The sequence below is a fragment of the Protopterus annectens genome, chromosome 8.part0, assembly GCF_019279795.1.
Source record: "Protopterus annectens isolate FY-2018-M chromosome 8.part0, PAN1.0, whole genome shotgun sequence".
Lineage (NCBI taxonomy): Eukaryota > Metazoa > Chordata > Ceratodontiformes > Protopteridae > Protopterus > Protopterus annectens.
In genome coordinates this window covers 501,633,551-501,651,343 of record NC_056741.1, presented here as the reverse complement: position 1 = coordinate 501,651,343, position 17,793 = coordinate 501,633,551, and the positions used below count along the sequence as shown (strand labels likewise).

Here is a 17,793-nt window from a genome sequence, read left to right as displayed (position 1 = left end):
AAAATGTATATTATCTGAGATACTGATGGAATTTTACCCCTAGAATTACTTGAAAAGCATCTCAGAACAGATAATATACATTCATCGACTATGCTGTCTAAAATAAATATCTACATACAGTTTACTTTTAATCTAAACAATACCACACATCATGATAAAAAAAATATTGGAGTTATATTTTTATTCATATATTTTACATAATTAATGAAGAATCTCACAGGACAAGAGACAGAAGCCTTTTTGTCATTCACAGTAAATGAAATATGGATTTGTATTGAATGTTCACTAGTACATTGATGTCTTCAGTCTGGTAGCTGTTTGCTTAATGGATATTTTATTGTACCATCATTTTTTCTAGGTAAAAGAAGGATCTGCAGTTTGATGTTACTTTTGCATCCTTTTGTGGCATTTTTAGGTATACTGAGACATTAGCAATGAAAATGCTTTTAGTAGCAGGGGCCTATTTTACATGTGAGAAATACTAGGATGAGCTGTACTGCTCTCATACAACATATTTACACTTTGCCATATATAAAAAATGTTTTAGAAAGTTTGCACAGCACTTGTACTGTGAAACATTCAAAGCAGTTCAAACAGTGATGTGCTCCCTCTTTCTTCACTTTTTGAATCCCATTATTAATGTTAACAATGACCACAGTATACGTTTGTACTCCTGACGAAAATTCTTATTGAAAACCCCATAAACAATACCATTAAGGCAGCTGTTGAAACATGTAGTAAAGAAACCAATAACAAACAACCAGTCAGGAAAATTTGGTGCCTTTCCTGGAGGGCTAAAAACTACAATCAAAGCAGGAATACTGAATGGGGCCCAGCAAATGGCAAAAAGAACAAATACTGCAAACATTGTCAAAAAGTTCTTCATGTCTGTGGAACTGATAGTTTGCTTATTATCTTTTTTTATTCTGTACTTGACACATATGACCATAATCCAGATATTTACATAGCATAGGATTACAATGGTTACTGGCAAAATGAAATGAAAGACTGAAAGGACAACAGTTAATGCTTCATTTGCAGTGACTAGAAGTGTGCACATGTATACTTGTGGATTATATTGTATAGCTCCCATGAAGTGAGTTGCTAAAAGCGAAATAAGGCTAATTATCCATATCAGCAGTATGTAATAAAAGGAATTCTTCATGCTGAATATCTTGCCATAGTTTCTACCATGGCAAATACAACACCACCGATTGATTGCTATCACCATGATGTTATACGCAGAAGCATGGAGACCCAAAGCATGAATGAAAGATGAAATCTGGCATTGTGTTTCTCCAAATTGCCACTGATTTTGTAAGATGGATCTGATAAGCAAAGGATATGGATAAACAGCACCAGTGATATCTGCTGCAGACAAGCTGATAACAAACATATTACCTAAAAGAGAAAAAAAATACAGCTCATGTCTAACAGAGTCATTAATTTCCTTATGCATACTTTATCCAAATAAAAGTTATGGTGAAGTTAAAATGTATCTTGGCAAACAACATGTATAAGGCACAACCAATTCTGGATAAGTCACTAGTCTGCTGAAAGGTACATGTATAAGGCATAACCAATCCTGGATAAGTCACCAGTCTGCTGTAAGGTCTATATATACACACACACACACACACACACACACACACACACACACACACACACACACACACACACACACACACACCATAAAGCAATTACATGATTACCATTTCCCGTACACTGCGCCATCCTTGAGATATGGTAGAAAATTATAGAGCTCCAGAAAAAAAATGCATATACTGTTGGCATATAATACAAAAGCAGTAGACACCTTAGTTAGATGGGAATCAAACTAGATAACAATCCAAGTCAGGCAGTAGTTCATCTGGAGATAAAAAATTATATAAAAGAAAAAATGACAGATGTATACATTGTGCGTAAACAAAATAGTCAATTTCATTATGCTAAAGATGTAAAAAAGTACAAAGATATGCCATGCAATTATAACAATATGATTATACAAGTGATGCTTGCACAACACAGCTAGTATATGCTACCAGCACTGAACAGAGACCCTGACACTGTGAAGACAGACATTGTTAAATAAGTAACATTGTACATCTTATCAAGCAGTATGTGAGGATAACACTGTTTAAAAGTAATATAATTAACAAAACAAAACAAAAAAAATAAGTACTAGTTATTTTATACTTTGCTAATATTTGACCATCATTTTGAAATTGTTTCTGTATCACATAAAATGTTTTTATAGGTGACGTAAATTACTTCCAATACCACCATTTTTTCCTAATTAAAAACTTGATCCATGCTGAAGCAAAGCTCACAAGATAATTTTGTTCCAAATAATGATACTAAATAAGAATACTGAATAGTTTAATTGCAGTCAAGGTTGCAGCTAATAAAAAGAGTCTTACCAAATTATTGACAACAAAATCCCATCATGGCTTGATAGTATCGCAGAACCAGAATGTATAAAGGAAATCTGTCTAATTATTTTTCATAAACTGAGCATTCTGGCAATTAATTTTACTCAAGGCAACTGACATATAAGTTGTGAAATTGTCATTATGCATTACCATGAATTGTTGCATAACTCATTTAGAATATGATAAGAATGTTGTGCATTTTTCTACATTTCTCCCCAGTCTAAATTTTAAATGATCCCCAAGAGCTTGAAGCATGCGTTTCAGGGTAATTGCAAATCAAATTATATGGGAAAAACAAAAAAATGTTTATTTTTAGAGGAGTTCAAAAAAAGAGGAAACTGATTTTATTCTATTTTATTTTATTTTATTTCATTACTTTTAAAAGAAAAAAAATGGAACTTAGGTACTGCAGTGCAAATCAAATTGAACTATGGGTATGAACTTCTAGGGACATACCATTATTCCTTTAAAATGGAGATCATAAACACCTTTCCATTCTTCAGAGCATGATACAGACATACTAATACAGAGAGATATCAGGAAAATGGTCAAAAGTTTTTTTTTTTCATTTTGTATGTTTCAGTTTGCTATTAAAGTCTGAAATAACATAAATTCATTAATACATTTAACTTCTTAATCTAATTTTGCAAGTTTAGAATTAGGGGATTCAGAAAGAAAGGAAGTTTAACAATTTGTTTGGAAGATAATTCAAGAAAACATTTTTTAGACATAAAAGTTTGATGAACTGTATCCCGGATTAAGGAAACCAAAAGTGGGGTATTGACAGAAGAAATATTAAAATGACCCAAGACTATAAAAACTTTTAACCATTCTGGTTAGTAGTAAACCCAGGTTATATATCCTGAGGTCAACTTTTTATTTTAAATCTGTTCCTAAATATTGTGTATATTTTCAGATGTAGTTAATAGCTGGATGCATTCCTATACTCTATTTTAACTGTGTTGGAATAGCTTTGTTGGGAATTTGAAACAAAGAAGAAAGTCATTAGCAAAGGATGCCATGTTGATAAAAAAACTTTTGAATTTAGTACCTCTAGTTTCTGGATTTTGGATAACTTTAGAGAATAACAGTTGAAAAGAAATGATAAAACAGGTAGACATAAGGAGGCAACCTGTCATTGTGCCAGTGAAAATTTTAAATGGAACCAAAAGATGACCATACTTTGACAGATTTGTTAAAGATGAAAAATAAAAAAAATAATGGCTTGTATAAACCTGCTAAGAATGAACAAAAGTTTCTAGTATTGTAGAGAATAAAGAGACTTGAACTGTTTTACTAGAATTAAGAAACAACGCAGTCTGTTAATCAATAACTTTGTTATTTGGGTAAAGAACTAACTCTAATATTAAGTTAGTATCTTTAGTATGCTCATCTAATGAAATTTTTGGATGAAAACATGGAAGTGCGTATAGCGTTTATGTGCTGTTTATCACTCTTGTATTCAAATAAAGACTCTGTCAAGTGAATGGTTGGTGTCTGGTGCCTACATTCTGGTTATTGGTTGCATTTAGGCACTTTCCGCACTTCTTTGTTTATGCATTGAGATATTTCTCTGCAATACCATGAAACTTATAATTTTTTTTTTACTTGTAATATCATTGGGGGGGGGGGGCTGTAAAAGAGAACAAAATCCTTGGTCTCCAGTGCCCAGCCCACTTCTCTGCATAGGGTACTTCATATAAATTAAATTGTAAATGAAGCTGAGCAGTTAGGCCCCAGGTCTGTACTTTCACAAGGGATCAGCATGATTGTTATCTGCAAATGTAACTCATAGGTGTGTACTAAGCTAATGGCCCTGGAGCCTATATCAGCCTAGCGCAAAAAGATTGTGCACAGATGAATTGCACCCACTTAATATAGCTAGCAACCATCTAATATAATTTTCAGACATTATTTATTTATTTATTTTATTTTACATTTGTTTACCTGGATAGTCCGACTGGACACATGTCCTTTTTCAGTGGAAGCCCATGGAGAAAACCTCCACATAGAAAACAGAGAAGAAATAAACAGTGGTGCAATACAGAAGTAACAATACAAGACAATACAATGTAAGGTGTAAGTAAACAAATATAGGCTATATATGTATTTAAATGCATGATAAAGGCAATTAATGGGATGAATATAATCTGCTGTAATCATTATTTCTGAAATGACCTGCACACCTAGATAAATTATATGATGAAATAGAAAAGTTTTACTACAACAGATACTTCTGCCTCCAAGTACAATACAAAGGGAGTTGTTATGTTATTTTACGGTTTCTTGTCTTGACTTTGTATAATCCCTGCTGCCTGTGCATTTGCATGTTCACTCGTGTATCCATTTCTATGTTACTCTTACTCTGTAGACCTTTTGTTGCCCACATTGTGTAGCAGAGTAGAATCCTCAGTGATGGTGCCATGACTACTATTACTGTATTACTTTACTGTGCTGCTCCATACCCTGTTGTTCATCTAATTGCAGCAAGATGTGAAGATACTGTGTGGTCCTTTCTGTATGGAGTTAACATTTATATGCATTCCAGGTCAAGGTGAAATCATGGAACTAATATTTGCAGGGTTTGTAATATATGAAACCAGGCTATTTATTTTGTATCCTGATCACATTTACATGGACTTAGCAGAATCATGCAACTCATGCCCGCAGGTACAGAAGTTACTGTGCCTGGGAGTGCAACAATTATGTTAACATGCTTTTTCTAATGTAGAGTCTTAATTAACAAGAATGACATTGCAGCCCTAATCTGTGTGTTTTCAGGATGCACTGAATAAAACAAGAACATTCCTACCCTGTAGAAATAAGATTCAGTATTCCATTAGGACAGCCAAATAATATTGACTCAGCAAAATGTTCCCTGCTCAATATTTCTAAAGCAGGTGTGACACACCTCCTTCATGGATTATCAAAAATGACAGCAGAATACAGTCCATGTGACTGAACAAACTATCAGCAGAATGATGTAACAGCTGCTCACATCTTATTTCTGGATGGTAATATAAAGTCCTTGCGGCAAAAGTAAGCAATAAGTGGCCACATTAGAGAAATAATGCAGTAATTGCACATGATGGATAGTTTTTAATGAGAAGTCCAATGGCAAATGCAGTAATGATGGATGATTATGTATTCCACTACTGTGCACTGTTACAAATACGCACACACTCATGCCCCCCCCCACAAACACACACAAACACACACACTCTGTGTAATGTAATAAACAAATGAATTAAGTTTGGTCTGCTCAGCTCTGCTCTTGACATCAGTTATTTTTTAAAGAAAATGCTGTGTGAGTTTCGTCACTTGTCCCTACATAGTAGTGTCTGCTTTCTTTTTGCTCTAGAAATTCTGCAATGACTCTTGTCTAAATTATGTTGTCATGATGTGTATCTCTGCTTACTCAGGCATCTTGAATGGCAGTGCTAATAATGTCGGGATAAAACATTATTTATATAAAACCAGTAGTATTTATTGTGTAGACAATGGTGGCACATTGAGAATTATGTTATTTCACTCATAAATACAAAGGGAATTTGCACTAGTCCCGATGCCCTGTGTGATTCAGCATTCCTTCAAACATTGGTGGTATACATTTGTCTTTAATGTGGCAAACAGTAGACTAGATATTCACACTATTAACATATATACACATATAGAAGTTCTACAATTATCATCACATCTCCCTCTTTTTTGAAACAAACTCATAATTTAACTGGACTTCTACTTATTATTAAAACAGTACTGCAACTGTAATTTGTGTAAAGAAAATGGTTTGAAGAAAAAAGTAAAACAAGTAACAGTATTATTCTTACAGTCATCGTACAAACAATCTCAGTAGGATCAGAAACAGTCACATTCAGCTGGATAGCAGGAAGTCTGTCATGACACATTACAGACTTCAAATTTACTCCTTTGGTTTTACATACTCTATAGTGGCAACTCTTCTGAGGAAACAGGAACAGTTTTATTTGATGCAGACCTGTCTATTCTCACCTCAGACACATCAGGTTTACTTTCAGGGGCACAAATTCCAGCTTGTGACTCATTACCTACCTCAATATGCCTTTGATTGCATCTGACAATGGCATCATCTTTGGCTGGCATCATAACCTTAGTTTATCAGTCTTTTACACTGCAACCCCCTTTGTGTCCCACTTTCTTTCCCCCTCTACATTCAGACCAACTGACTGGCTGGGTCCCAGAATAGGTAGTGGTTTTGTAGTATAGCATCTGTCACAGAAAGTCTTTTGTGAACTCTTAGCTTTTTGATGAGTCTGTTTTATTGACTCACATGGATGAGTTCTTGGCTCTAGTTTTGGTTTTAGCTTTGGCATGCAGGTTCTTATTTATCTTCCAAGCTTTAACTGAAATGTGCTTACTCCTGTGGCACTATGAGGAGGATATGACAGGAGGGATCTGTGAGGATCAAGCAGTATGATGGTCCTTTTAGCTGTCTGAACTATTGTCCCAGCTTTACATACTTCATAGAAGAAAATGAAGGCTTGACGTTTCATGACTAAAACCATAGTGAACAGCAAACTGTTAAAACTCTGCTGACATTAACTCTATATCATGTTTGTAACCAGTTCATCTGGCATTGTAAATCTTCTGAATATGGTTTTGAAGTTCAGTATTATTTTTTGGGTTCTTATAGTCGATACATGTCAATTTCTGTATATGTCATAAGAGGAATACCTCACTGATATTAAGTAGCTGTTGTCCTCTAATACACACAAGTCAGCCACTATATTTTGTCAAGGACCCTGTGGCAAAGGTGTTAATATTAACTGCTCTCTTCTTTGTGATAGTTTATGAATGCAAGTTTTACAGTGTGTGCATTAATGTTTGGCTACCATACTGCCATTTTGCCACTTTTCACAACATTTCTTGTGACCATGGTTTCCATTGTATATTTCACTCAATTCTTCAGTACATTGTGAAGAGGATGCTGTGATTTCATCTTGGTAGAATATTAAACCCTATGCTCTGACAGGTGTGTTTTGACTGTGTAGTCCTTACACATGGGTGTTCAGTGACATGGTCATTCATTTTACACATATTTACTAACAGTCTGCAACATAGTGTCACTTATGATAACTCAGTTTAACTTTTCTAGTCTCTTGATAGTCACAGATCTGACTGTCTTTATGCTCTGCATTGTGTCTTTTTATCTGGCCCAAACATTAATATATCTTCCATGACAACAACATCACCCTTCATCCTTTTTTCAAAAGTCATTCAGGTACTGACGTTATGCAAAAAGTCAGTGTCTTTAAACACAACCTTTACATTGGAGCAATGACAGTTGCCAGCCAAGGGGCATTTCACAAAACCAGTGAGAAGCATGTAGCATGTTAAAACACTTTAACATTGACTAAATATCAATGCACAGCAGCTCCACACCACTGTATTTCACAGAAATACTCTGTGTTCTTTTTTCTTGTCTTTGTACTGCAAACACTGGAATTCTAAGTGTTGATTTCTAGTGGGAAAGTTGTGTTTTCCTTTGATCTTTTTTATGCTGGTAAAGTAGTTAATGATGTATCACAGTTGCATTTCTTGTTACATTATATTTGATATTTTTCTCAGTACACAAATGAATCTAATCAGACAGTGCAGAAATGTAACTGTGACATTAGGACTTTTTATTTTCTCATGGTCTGGGATATTCAGTCCTATTCTCTTCTGCAGATTTAAACAGAATACAACAGCGGCATTAACTGTAATATTTTTACTGCTTGGGACTGAAAACTCTGTTGCTCACTAAGCAGGTCATTGGATGTTTAGAACCTTCATTATTCTTCACCACAGATCCAGTTTTTGTGTACTATTCCTTACCACATACAGTGAAATGTATGCAAAACAAATGCAAGTTCTATAGAAGAGACCTGGAAACAGTTGCACATCTTGTAGCTGGATGTGATAACACTAATGGCAGAGGCTCTGTATACTGAAAGGCATAATTAATGTGGCAGTGTTGCATTTGGGATTGTCCTGGTCCCCTTCAGTAAACACACATCACACCAAATGACATTTGACGACTTTTGTTAAAATTCCATAAACATAACTTTCGACTAACTAATACTTTAATTTAATATTCACAGCATAATCATCCATATAACTGTTAATTAGGGCAGCGTGACCCCGCTCAATCTGATCAAATAAGCAGTGTACTGACCCTCACTTGTTTAATTTACTTATCAAGCTGCGTCCACTGGTCACTTTTCTTTTACACTTATTGAATTAACCATCCAACCAAATAAATGGCATCCTTACCTCCACTCGCTTACTTTTACTTATCAAGCAGCGTCCAACAGCTCACTTTCCTTTCTCAAGTCAAAGAAATGAACATCCAAGACCAGAGGGGGAAGAGAAGAGGGACAAGCCTGCCCATCTTTTCTGCCCACCAGCCTGACAAGGCTGTTCCCCCTCTTTCATACCAAAATCCAACACAACTTTCCAAAACAAGCCTCACTATATTAAACATTTGAACCAAACATCATTTGGTGTACCCCATCCTCTCTGACCCCAGATGGACCCTTGCCATCAACCTCCCAAAGCCATATCAGAAAATAACAAAGCAACCCACTGCTTAAACAGCTGAATTAACTGATGATCCCTCTTCCATGAGGAAGCAATACCTATAACCTTGTATCACCTCTGTAGTTCAAACATATCCTTATTTATCCTACTACCAACAGTAGTTTTCTTCTAACTATTCCAAAGTCATTACCTGCCAAATACAGCAACCAAACACAAAATCCTAAAACCATCTCAAACAAAGCAAGCTTACCTGCCTGCCACCCTACCTAAATGCACCACCTTTTTGACACCTAAAGAATACAATAATAACCAAAAGAGATTTACCCTATCAAAAGATCAATGTAATAGTAATCTGACCACTATACCCACTGTCTAATATAAGGCAAAACATCTAATGACTGGAGTAGCATTTACTGACCAATGAACCACACTCTTTAATGACTTTCATACATTGGTAAAGCCAATACCTCCAGACTGTAACCCAATGGCCTCCATTTCCAAACACCAACCATCACAATCAAACTTATCTTATCAATAGCGATATTCTGCCAGCCATTACACTATTAAACCTACACCAACCACCTTGTAAAAATTAACAAAGTCACCTATTCACCTAACCCTGTCACCTGTGCAACTATACCAATTGGAACTAAGCCTCTCATAATACACCCTTGTCCCAAGATTTCTCTCCTCAAGTTTTTTTTTTTTTTTGGATATTCTTCTTACCTGTCCTGTATCCACTAGCAAACCCCAGAAACACAAAGTCTTGCTTAGCTCTTCAAACTTCAGCTTAAGCCATGAAAAACCCATTCCTCACACATTCCCAACATTTGCACATACCTTGCAATTCTCTGCCGAACCCTTCCCTATCCTTAAAGAGGGCATCCATATATGCACTTCCTTCTGATTGCCCACCCGATGCTGCTCCAGTAAATAATAATGCTGATCTCTGAAAAGTAGCACCAACCAATGAGCAACCCATCTACATAATCTTGCACAGGACATAGATCTTCAAGCCCAATTACCATACCCACAAAATCCGACCCAACCTCATACTATAACCTCACCCCCCATGTACAAACACAAACTCCCATAAACAGTCCCCAAACCTGTTTCATCCTGCTCCTGATGTATCTCATTTTCAACTGCCCCCACTCCAAAGTGCACAAAAATGTGCCTAAATGAGCACTTAATAAAGTAGAATTACCTGTAACCTCATTGTGCCAACTCCAATGACCAGATTGTCCACCACAGTATAATCCATCAAATTTCGAGCCACTCTGCTCTTCCTCATCTGCGACCTCATTGTGTACCAGTCCAGCAGCCAGAACATCCACCCAGGCAAAATCCATCACCTTCTGAGTCCACTTCCTTCAGGCCACAGACTGATGCCCACTCTGTGCTGCCCATCTGCAAAAGAAAAGAAAACTGCAATTCCTCTGCACACACTCAGACCAAAACTTTCTAATGACAACATCAGGGCTGTCAAGGGTTTACCTTGTTCATCAACATCACAATACACTACACTACTCCACCTCTCCATCCTCAATAACCTGGCACCACCTTACCCCCCAGCAAATCCTTTCACAACCCTTGGAAACAGCTATGTAATAAAGCACTACAGGAATCCTCGTGCAATCACTCTTATCCAAATTAAAAGACAAAGAGAGTGCAACCTTGACAGCTTCTTCCATTTTCTGCATTGTTGTACAAACATTGTAACAGCACCATGTCCACCACAATGAAGCTTTAGACACTTAAAACAAAGAGTAAAATAACTCCATAACATACCCATACCTCACAAGTATACCTCATCACGAGTAACAGTCCTCATGTGGGATCATAAAAGTTCATGTTCCATATAGTTCCACATCAAATGTCCATCACACATTTCATTCCATGTTAACAATCTAACTGATATCCATTATAAATTTACATTAAAAGGTCCATTCCTTTAAATTATGACATTTAAACCAATCTATGAGCTTCATAGTTAAAGTTATTAGCAATAATCAGGGCCAAGAAAAATTAAATCAACCATACGTCTACCAATACAACAGATTGCACTAGCTGTGTAATGAGGATGCTTTACCTAACATAACCCCCATAACATTACATAACTTCCCACAAGTACTAGCTGAGAAGCATGCATGCAGCCACTACACTCATTGCCATGGAAAAGCCACCATTTTCCCTCAAACACTCCTTCTCACAAAAGACAAGCTGCAGACCCTATGTTTATGGTATCCCTTTACTTACCACTTCAACTCACTGAAAAGGTGCCATGCTTATTATGTGTATTAACACACCTTACCTGCAAACTTCCCAGGAAATTAACACAAAGTTGCAGAAGTAACCCCACTTGTGACCATGGGAATAAATGAATCCAAGCACTCTAGTGAAGCCAACAAAACAGATATTCACTAAAACTCTGACCCCCCCCCCCACCACCACCCAACAACTGCCTGCCCAACCCACTGTTGACACACAATCACTATCCCAACTTTAAGATCAATGTTAAGAGTGAGACCCTATTGGCACTCTCCTGCTAACCTGCCTTACCCAGCTTCTCAGAGAAAGTGATGGAAATTAAAATGCTCCATCCTCAACCTCTCAGAAAAAGTGATGGGAAATGGAATGCTCCATCCATATCATAGATCATTCAGGTTAACTACTTTACAGGGATGCTAAGAAAAGCATTGTACTTACCTATTCAGTCCCTTCACATATACAGGCTCTGCAACTCCCCCGCAATGACCCCCAATCAAAGATGGGAATCAAACCCTTCACCTTGTGTCTATGAGGCAAACACATTATCACTATGCCCTCCATCTTAACGTCTACATTAAGTTACCTGTCATTTCTGGGGACTCAAAGTTTGAGAACCCTCCAAAGTTTAAAGCACGGCCTAAATTATGAAATAAAATCTATCCATTCTGCCACTTCTGGGCAAAAGTAATGCGTACTTACTGCGACTAGCAGTAAAATTGTATGCCAGCCCCCACCCCCCCCCCCAACCTGGGAAGCTGATAAAGAACTGCTGTCACTGTGACACCCGTGCACTGGCCCAGCAATCAAGGAACTTCTATCCTCACCACTAACACCAGTGAGGGGCATCCACATTTAGAGAATAACAAGGGGTCTATATTATTTAATCGAAGATTTCTAACTCCGAATACCATATGGCCAACACCATATGGTCGAAGTTAGAAAACTTCGAATATGGGGAAAAAAAATCACCTAAGACGTTAAAGCAGGGTGGGGAGTCTTCCCTTTACCACATTATAGTGCGGTCTCGGAGTTGTTATATTTAATGAGCAGGGGTGTGGTGGGTACAGGGGGGACCTGCCTACAACCCGTAGTTTAGGGTTTAGTGTTTTTTTTTTTTTTTTTAACAAATTCAAAGTTTTCTAACTTCGACCATATGGCGTTCGAAGTTAGCAATCTTCGATTAAAGAATATAGACACAATAACGAGTGCAATTTTCCTTAAGAGCACAGAACGATCACAGTCAGTCTGGGGCTGGTTTCTCCCTTTCTCTCAGGATCCCCAATAAGACTCCCCACTGGCACAGCTATAGGGTACATATTTCAGCCTAGTAGTAAAGCCAAAACCTTCAGTACCCTCTCTATCCAACCAGTGCTTCATGTCCCTGCCCAAGTAGCTGACACACACACACACACTTTGAGATATGAGTTATATACAAACACACAGACACTCCTGGGGAAGGCTCGCACAGGAAGGCTATGCCCCCTTCTGTCCAGACTGTAAGGTAGTACTGACTGCCACCAACCACTACTATCAGCTACTGTAAGGCCCCTCCCAAATGGTGACCACTTTCACTGTGTAATGTTATTATTTTCCAATTAATAAGTGTGACGAACAGTAAGACTATTAGAGTTGTTTTGTACAGTATCACCAAATACATGCAAGTACTCTAGAGCTTAAATTATCTCTACACAAAACAGCCACAGTTGAAAGGTTTAAAAATATTTAATAATAAATAATAAAAGCATAAGACAATACTTATCAGAGTTCAGAAATCACAGGAAAATGCTTTAAAACAATACTGTAGGATTAGGATAAGGGATGAAGTCATTTCCTTGGGACGAAACCTGGGTTATTGGTGATTCAGTGCTGCTATTTTGGAGTGTTCACTGTTTTTATGCGTTTGGAATAAACCTGTTTTTAACATCTTGGGCAGTTTGGACATCGTTCATTCAGATTATCGTTGAAGAATACTGTAGGATAGTTTGACATAAATATAAAAAACAGCTAGACTAACCTGGCTATATTCTATCTATCTCTAAGAGAAATACTAAGTTCTAAATAACTTTACTAACATACAGAACAAACAAGTGCTGGCGAGTGGAAGTTCTTACTAGATCCATGACAAGATACAAAATGCTTTTCTTTCTTTCTGTCCTTAAATTGATAATACACAGTACCGCTGAGTTATTTCAGATTACATCATTCTTGACATTTCTCTGATTTAGTTTCCCAGGCTCACAGAACTTAAAATGTTAACATTTCTTTTTTGTAGTCTGCACCTGCAGGAAGCCACAGCAATAAAAGACTCTTTACATGTAAAACCTAATAATTATCTCTTGTCTTAAAACAATACAAAGAATTTCTAGCCCAGGCATCTTGGCTCCAAGCTTGAGATCAAACACAGTTGTAAAATCCTTCACTTATCAGCTTTCCTCCAGCAGGGTGCACTGTGGTTACATTTTTGAAGCTCTAAACATAATGCAATTTTCTTACAAACCTGTGGCCTTCACAGTCACAACCGATGATGAAGTCTGAATCTCAAATGTCTGATGTCATTTCTAACCTCAAGCTTTAATGATTGCCATTGATTTGCCAAATAATCACATTATTATAAAACTGAACTGAAATGAGGCCAACCTGGAAATTTAGTGCATACCCCACCACCAATCAAATTTGTGACAAGGTATGGTATGAGCACTTCTTCCAAATACCCCCACACCAACCGTCAGTGCAGGCACCCTTCCCATGCTCCAGACTCCAAACTCAAGTGTACCTTACAGAGACGTATACCTCCTTCGAGGCCTTAAGAAGCACCTGATGTAAAAGGTCATGTTTCTCAATGTCCCCCTTGCAAGAGTCTTACCCACATTCTGAGCAAGGAATTTACCAGCTGTTTATGGTACACCACATTGAATCATTAACTCTTTAGAAAGCAGTACTCTTTACCTATCTTATGACTATCCAAATTGAAGTTGCTAATAAGCTGTTGGGGATGGAAGGTTGAAAGATATGCCTGAAACTCCAGTCCCTGTCACTTATCATCTGAAATTAATTTCCTAATGAATTGAACAAAAAAAGCACAATTTCCCTCTCTTTCCCCCCTTCCTCCCTGACCCAAAGCAACACTGCATTGCTCTAACATGGAGAAGAAATATCCACCAACCGCTACCTGTTGACATCTCACAATACGCCACACTTCTACAAGAAATCTGGACAATGACAATGAACATCAGGACAAAGGTGCAAATACTGGAACAACCATCACCTAGCTTCCTACAAACTTAACATGCGGATGAAATCATTGGCTTGCATTGGCCTGCATGTCCCAAAGGATCCATAGCCTACAACTTGTCTGCCATTATCCATACTAACATTTTTTTTTTCTTTTTTTAAGTGCAATATTGGTATGAAAGTGCTGAAATGACAGAATTGTATTTTCATTGCAATGTAGAGTGATCTTTCTTCTCACAAAAATTTGGTCCAAATTATTTTAACCTTGTTGGGAACATGAATAGTAATCTGTAATAAAAAATCTTTTCAGAAATTAAACTTATTTTAATACTAAAATTTACCCTTATCATTTCAGTTCTAAATATGTCACGTATATTGTTATGCACTGCAATCTGCCTCAATAAAAATGAAAGCATGTACCCCCGAAGCTCACCAGCCTGTGAACAAAGACTACTACTGCACCATTCATGCACAGGAAGACATACGTGAACAACAACTTGCAGCCCAGAAAACCATTCATGGCATGACTGAAATCTGGCCACTCAGTGAAAATTTTGACATCTGTAAGTCCTCAGAGCATTCCCCTTAACCTGTTGGAACAGGAAATCTGGACAAAGCCACAATAAAAGCGGGATAAAGATAGAGACAGTTTTTAAAGCATTGCTCTTACAAACTTAGCACATTTTTAGAATAACAGATTTTGCCTGAGCATGAATTTTCTGAAAGGCAGTAAGTCTGAAACATAAATATTTGTCATTATTTTCTAACTTCAGTCAGTGATCATTTGCCAGTAATTTACCAGAAAACTACAATTTTATGAAAAACGAACCAAAATATGCTATGTGTAAAAAAACAAAAAAAAAAAAACAAACACACACCTGATGTGCTATGAAAATCTGTAGAGTTGGGTATGCCTCAAACACATACTTCTCCTCTACGCCCAGGAAGAAAGCAACCAATAAAGTATGACTACCAGGCAATGTAGCCTAGTAATCATTTAACCCCTTCACCCTTGCACTGTTCATCACATTCCATGGTAAAATCGTATATCTCAACACAAAGCCTGCCAAAATGGGAGGACAATGGCGCAAAATAGTGACAGATTTTAAATATCTGCTCGTAAACTTGCAAGTAGCAATATATACATATATATATATATATATATATATATATATATATATATATATATATATATATATATATATATATATATATATATATATATATATATTTATATGGGTCTAGGACACATGCTCGACTAGCATATATCGGAATCACAAAACATCGAACACACATACAATAAATTGCTTAACATCGAAAAGCACTTCCGTGTATGTGTAGTTCAAAAAAAAAATCTAAGTTTCTGCAGGGGGGCTTCACCCCCCCGCACCACCCACACACCCCCCTACTTTATTACTCTCACTCCAAGATTGCACTACAGTGGGGAAAAGGGAATTTTCCTTTACCCGTACTGTAGTCCGATCTACGAAATAGGCACACATACATGGAAGCGCTTGTCGATGTTAAGCGCTTTCATGTATGTGTGTTCAATGTTTTGTGATTCGGGCATATGCTAGTTGAGCATGTGTCCGGATCTTATATATATATATATATATATATATATATATATATATATATATATATATATATATATATATATATATATATATCTCAGAGGCAGAAAAATACAGCCAGTATGCAAGTAAATCCAGTGACTACAAAAATAAAAACAAACAAGTAAAACAGAAGTCATTGGAACCACGAGCAGCTGGTAATGAAGAGGTTTATTAGACTCAAACAACTTTTAAAACCGCTAGTAAAAACTTTCGCCTTAAATAAGGCTTCTACAGACATAAAAAAAAAAACTACATAGAATACCATCCGCTATTTATATAATATCAAACTGGGTCACATGATAACAATTAGGCTCATTTGTGTTTCTCTTTCAATAATGGCTTTAAAGCTACATAGCCATTCAAACCAGCCAAATATGTGCCCCTAAGTGTAAAATCCAATTAAATTCTTCCTTTTCAGTAAAATCATTAACTGTATATTATTGTCAGCTACTCTTAAAATTGAAAATTTAAAACTATGTCCAAAGCTATTGTCCCTAATGTGTTTATATAGAGCATTTGTGACTATTTCTCTTTTAATCTCAAATAGGTGGTTGCAGATACAGTCTTTTAACCTCTGGTTTGAGTCTAATAAACCTCTTCATTACCAGCTGCTCGTGGTTGCCGTGACTTCCATTTTACTTGTTTAGCTATATATATATATATATATATATATATATATATATATATATATCTGGATATTCTTTCATCCATAGTCGAACTGTGTGCAGGCGCGACCAATGTCAGTCACTCGTGGGCATCTCACAGCCCCAGAAACCTGCTTCTGCCAACTGAAATGAGAAGAAAGACTACAAAAAACAAACCACACTGAATATTTACTGCACCCCAACCACCACTGGCTGCTGACTTCCCACCAATATCACACCAACCAAAATGGCCATTCTGACAGCAATGAACTAAAACCCTGTGAAGAGATGCTACACACAGTCCCCTGCAAAGCACTGAACACCAAGCAACAGCAAGCCAGAAGCCATTATCACCACAAAGTCTCTAAAAAAGCTACAACACCCTCATAGACTCCTGAGTTAAAACAAATAAAAACTGAACAACCTCCCACACCCTACCAACCCAACATAACCACTCAAGCACACCCAATCTACCCAGCAAGTGAACATACCATGGAGAAACCTCACAGTGAGACATACAGTGAAGAGAAAATAGCACTGAAAAAAAAAAAAAAAATATATATATATATATATATATATATATATATATATATATATATATATATATATATCTCACTCCCCACTACCACCATGCTCGACTATTACCGAAGCCTACCTGTCTTCCAGAATACCTACAGGTCATCTCAGACATAACCTTGCCTTTGCAAGTTAATGCCAAAGTGTGATTCCTTACCCAGTTACTCTCTCATACAAACCCATTAAGCCCCTCCCTTAGAATTACTTAATTTCCTCCCAATCATCCTACTTCGCATTTAACCCTTTTCTCCCCTGCTTAACTAGCTTCCTTCCCCTACCCTCTTAATTTACCATTACTACTTTCTACCTGGACCCCATGTGAAGATGTCCCTGGACAAATTGGTTTGTTACCAAACCCATTTATGCAAACATTACAATATTACAGTACCCGAGAAGCATTAGAAACATGAGCCACAAAGCATTATAGAGAATGATGAAGTTGGTATCACATGGGACCACGCA

At 36.9% G+C, this 17,793-nt stretch overlaps 1 protein-coding gene across 1 annotated transcript in view; it reads right to left on the bottom strand.

Annotated features, from left to right (window-relative positions):
• Window positions 1-616: 616 nt before the first annotated feature.
• Window positions 617-17,793, bottom strand: part of LOC122808276 (melatonin receptor type 1A-like) — a 319,928-nt gene continuing 302,751 nt past the window's right edge. Inside the window, exon 3 of the mRNA XM_044079240.1 lies at window positions 617-1,401. Coding sequence (XP_043935175.1) covers window positions 617-1,401 — 785 coding nt within the window. The remainder of the gene's footprint in view (window positions 1,402-17,793) is intronic.